Source organism: Medicago sativa, chromosome 2 (assembly GCF_051527215.1).
Source record: "Medicago sativa cultivar Bolivia chromosome 2, Bolivia_mono, whole genome shotgun sequence".
Lineage (NCBI taxonomy): Eukaryota > Viridiplantae > Streptophyta > Magnoliopsida > Fabales > Fabaceae > Medicago > Medicago sativa.
In genome coordinates, this window is record NC_140750.1 from 34,546,687 (window position 1) to 34,549,077 (window position 2,391).

A 2,391-nucleotide genomic window follows, 5' to 3' on the forward strand; every position below is an offset into this window, starting at 1 on the left:
CTTTTTTAAATTGGTTATTTGGAAAAACGATTTTAAAAAGCTTTTGTTTTAAAAAAAATAATTTTAATTTCTTTTTTATTATTGTTTTCATTTTTATCTCTTTACGATTGTGTTCCTGGCTCTGATACCAGATTTGAAGTGGGGTTTTCAGCGGATTTTTCTCGAGCTTCTTTTAGAAGTTTCTCGATGTTATCTAAACCTTGAAAAGGTTGTAGAAGTATTTTTGCTCTTTTCCTTTGAATTTCTATTCTTTGGATAGAGTTGTTGACGGAATTTTCTTCAATTTCATTTTCTAGATCTTCAATTAGATCTATATGTGTTTTCATTAAAGATTGAGCTTTATACATTATTTGTTTGAATGTTATTAGATCATAATACCATTCTATATCACTTACTAAGTGTTGTAATCTAGTTTTAAATAACCTTAATTCTTCTTTTAATGTTAAACCAGGCATTTTAACTTTTATAGTTTTTGATTAATTTTATTAACCTGTATCGATAAAGTTTTTATAGAGTCTTGTAGCTTTTTCAGCTCACTTTCTTCCTTAATCTCGAAATCCTTTCTAGGTGGTTCGAATGAGGATGAAGCATGATCTTCAAATATAGTTCGAGAACTTAATGATTTGCTAAAATCTTTTTGATCTCTGTTTGGTGATGTTATTCGAAGACTTTGGCTTCTAAACAACGGTTTTTCTGTTTCTTCAAACATATTCTTTTCCGCTTCTATCAAAGAAAAACTATTTCTTGTGATATTTTTAAATATTGGTGTTTCCAGAGTAATTAATGGTGTAAATAATTCATCAATATGAATTGTATCTTTTCCTATGAATTCTATGCTATGATGTGAATTACTCAAAGCATAATTAATTCTGTAGTAAATTGTAAAAGGATGATTACCTTCTTTCATAAATGTTGAGTCTTCTAATTTATAATGAAAAACTATAGATTTATTTAGATCTATATCTTTCAGGGATAATCTCATTTGTAAATTTATATCAAATTTTATCTTTCCGTATTTTAGATTACATTTTCCTTTTGCAATTACAGCTTGTTTCTTGTTTTTAATTCTAGAATCTTCTAGAGCTATTTTTAAAGGTGAATCAATACCTTTCATGAAGGTACTTTTGATTAGAATTTGAATGGTTGATATATGAATATAACCAATCTTTCTTCTTTCATTTTCAGAAAATTTTTCAAGTCTTCTATCGATTTGTTGTTTATCTATAGTTGATATAACTATTTTTCCATTAGTTGTTTCAATTGGAATTGCTTCCTCTCCTACCATTATTCCAAATTTTAGAATATTTTTTCTTGATAAAAATTCTTTAAGTTTACTAAACTTTCTTTTAAAATTTTCTTCAGCAGTTAAAGATAAATCTGCTTCTTCAATTTTATTATCTATTATGCTATCAGCATAATAACTAGATGTTCCTTCAAAATATGAAACTTCAGACATGTTTTATAATAAATTCATACCTGATTTCTTCAGAAATGTGGGTTGGTTTTGCTTCAGCAATCTGATCTTCTTCAGCAGTTTTTTCTGCTTGTATTGAGTTTATCCCAACTCAAGGCGAATTCCTCCAGAGTATTACCTCAAGAATTCTCAGCTATAGTGTTTTACCACTATAGGACCACTAGTTCTTAAAACTAAGAGGCAAGCTCATATCAAACTGATATAACTTATATTGCTTCAATTCATGGTGAATACAAATGAGCTTCGAGGCCCTTATTTATAGGATGAGAGACTTACAAGTTGGCCTTCATAGTTGGCACAACGTCTCTTTCCTTTACAGCACACGGAAAAGAAATGACATGACAGAAAGAAGAAAACGACAAAGAAAATTATATTACATAATTGCCTTAGAGATAAGGCTTATCTCTAAATGGGTCCCATGCCCACTAATTTTCTACATTTTCTTCGTTGTTTGGTGAAACGTCACTATCATACAGCGATTCCTTGTCTGCCACGTTATTCATGTCTTTTGCACACCACTTGCATTGGTGTCCTTTGTATTTTTGAAAGTGTCGGCAGCACTCCTGTTGGATTGGGTCGGGTAGACGGCCCAAGTCTGTTTCAAGCCCACTAAAGTTTTCTTCGAACTTTAGAATTTGCTGAAGGTGATCTTCTCTTGCTTGTTTTCTTGAGTCGCTGTAGACTAGAAAACTTTCTTTTGCAGTGATTACCCTGAAGTTAGGTAATTTTGATCCAAATCTAATAAGAGTATCATAGAATTTTTCCATTTGATACAGAAAACATTCTGGTCTTGGATCTACATCTCTTCCATCATTTGTTGGATATGAATGATTTGAAATGCCAATCTTGATTAAGTGTCTGGCTTTAATAACTTCATCGTCTTCAAACCATGGATAAGTTGAAGTAAAAGATAAAAA

The 2,391-nt window shown here is 30.4% G+C and overlaps 1 protein-coding gene across 1 annotated transcript; it reads right to left on the reverse strand.

The window, feature by feature from the left end:
• Positions 1–463: 463 nt before the first annotated feature.
• LOC146946479 (uncharacterized) lies at positions 464–1,456 on the reverse strand. Its single transcript, XM_085748902.1, has 2 exons — positions 657–1,456; positions 464–572 (listed from the first exon to the last, which is right to left on the reverse strand). The coding sequence occupies exons 1-2, from the start codon at positions 1,454–1,456 to the stop codon at positions 464–466; spliced, it is 909 nt and encodes a 302-aa protein (XP_085605028.1).
• Positions 1,457–2,391: the final 935 nt, after the last annotated feature.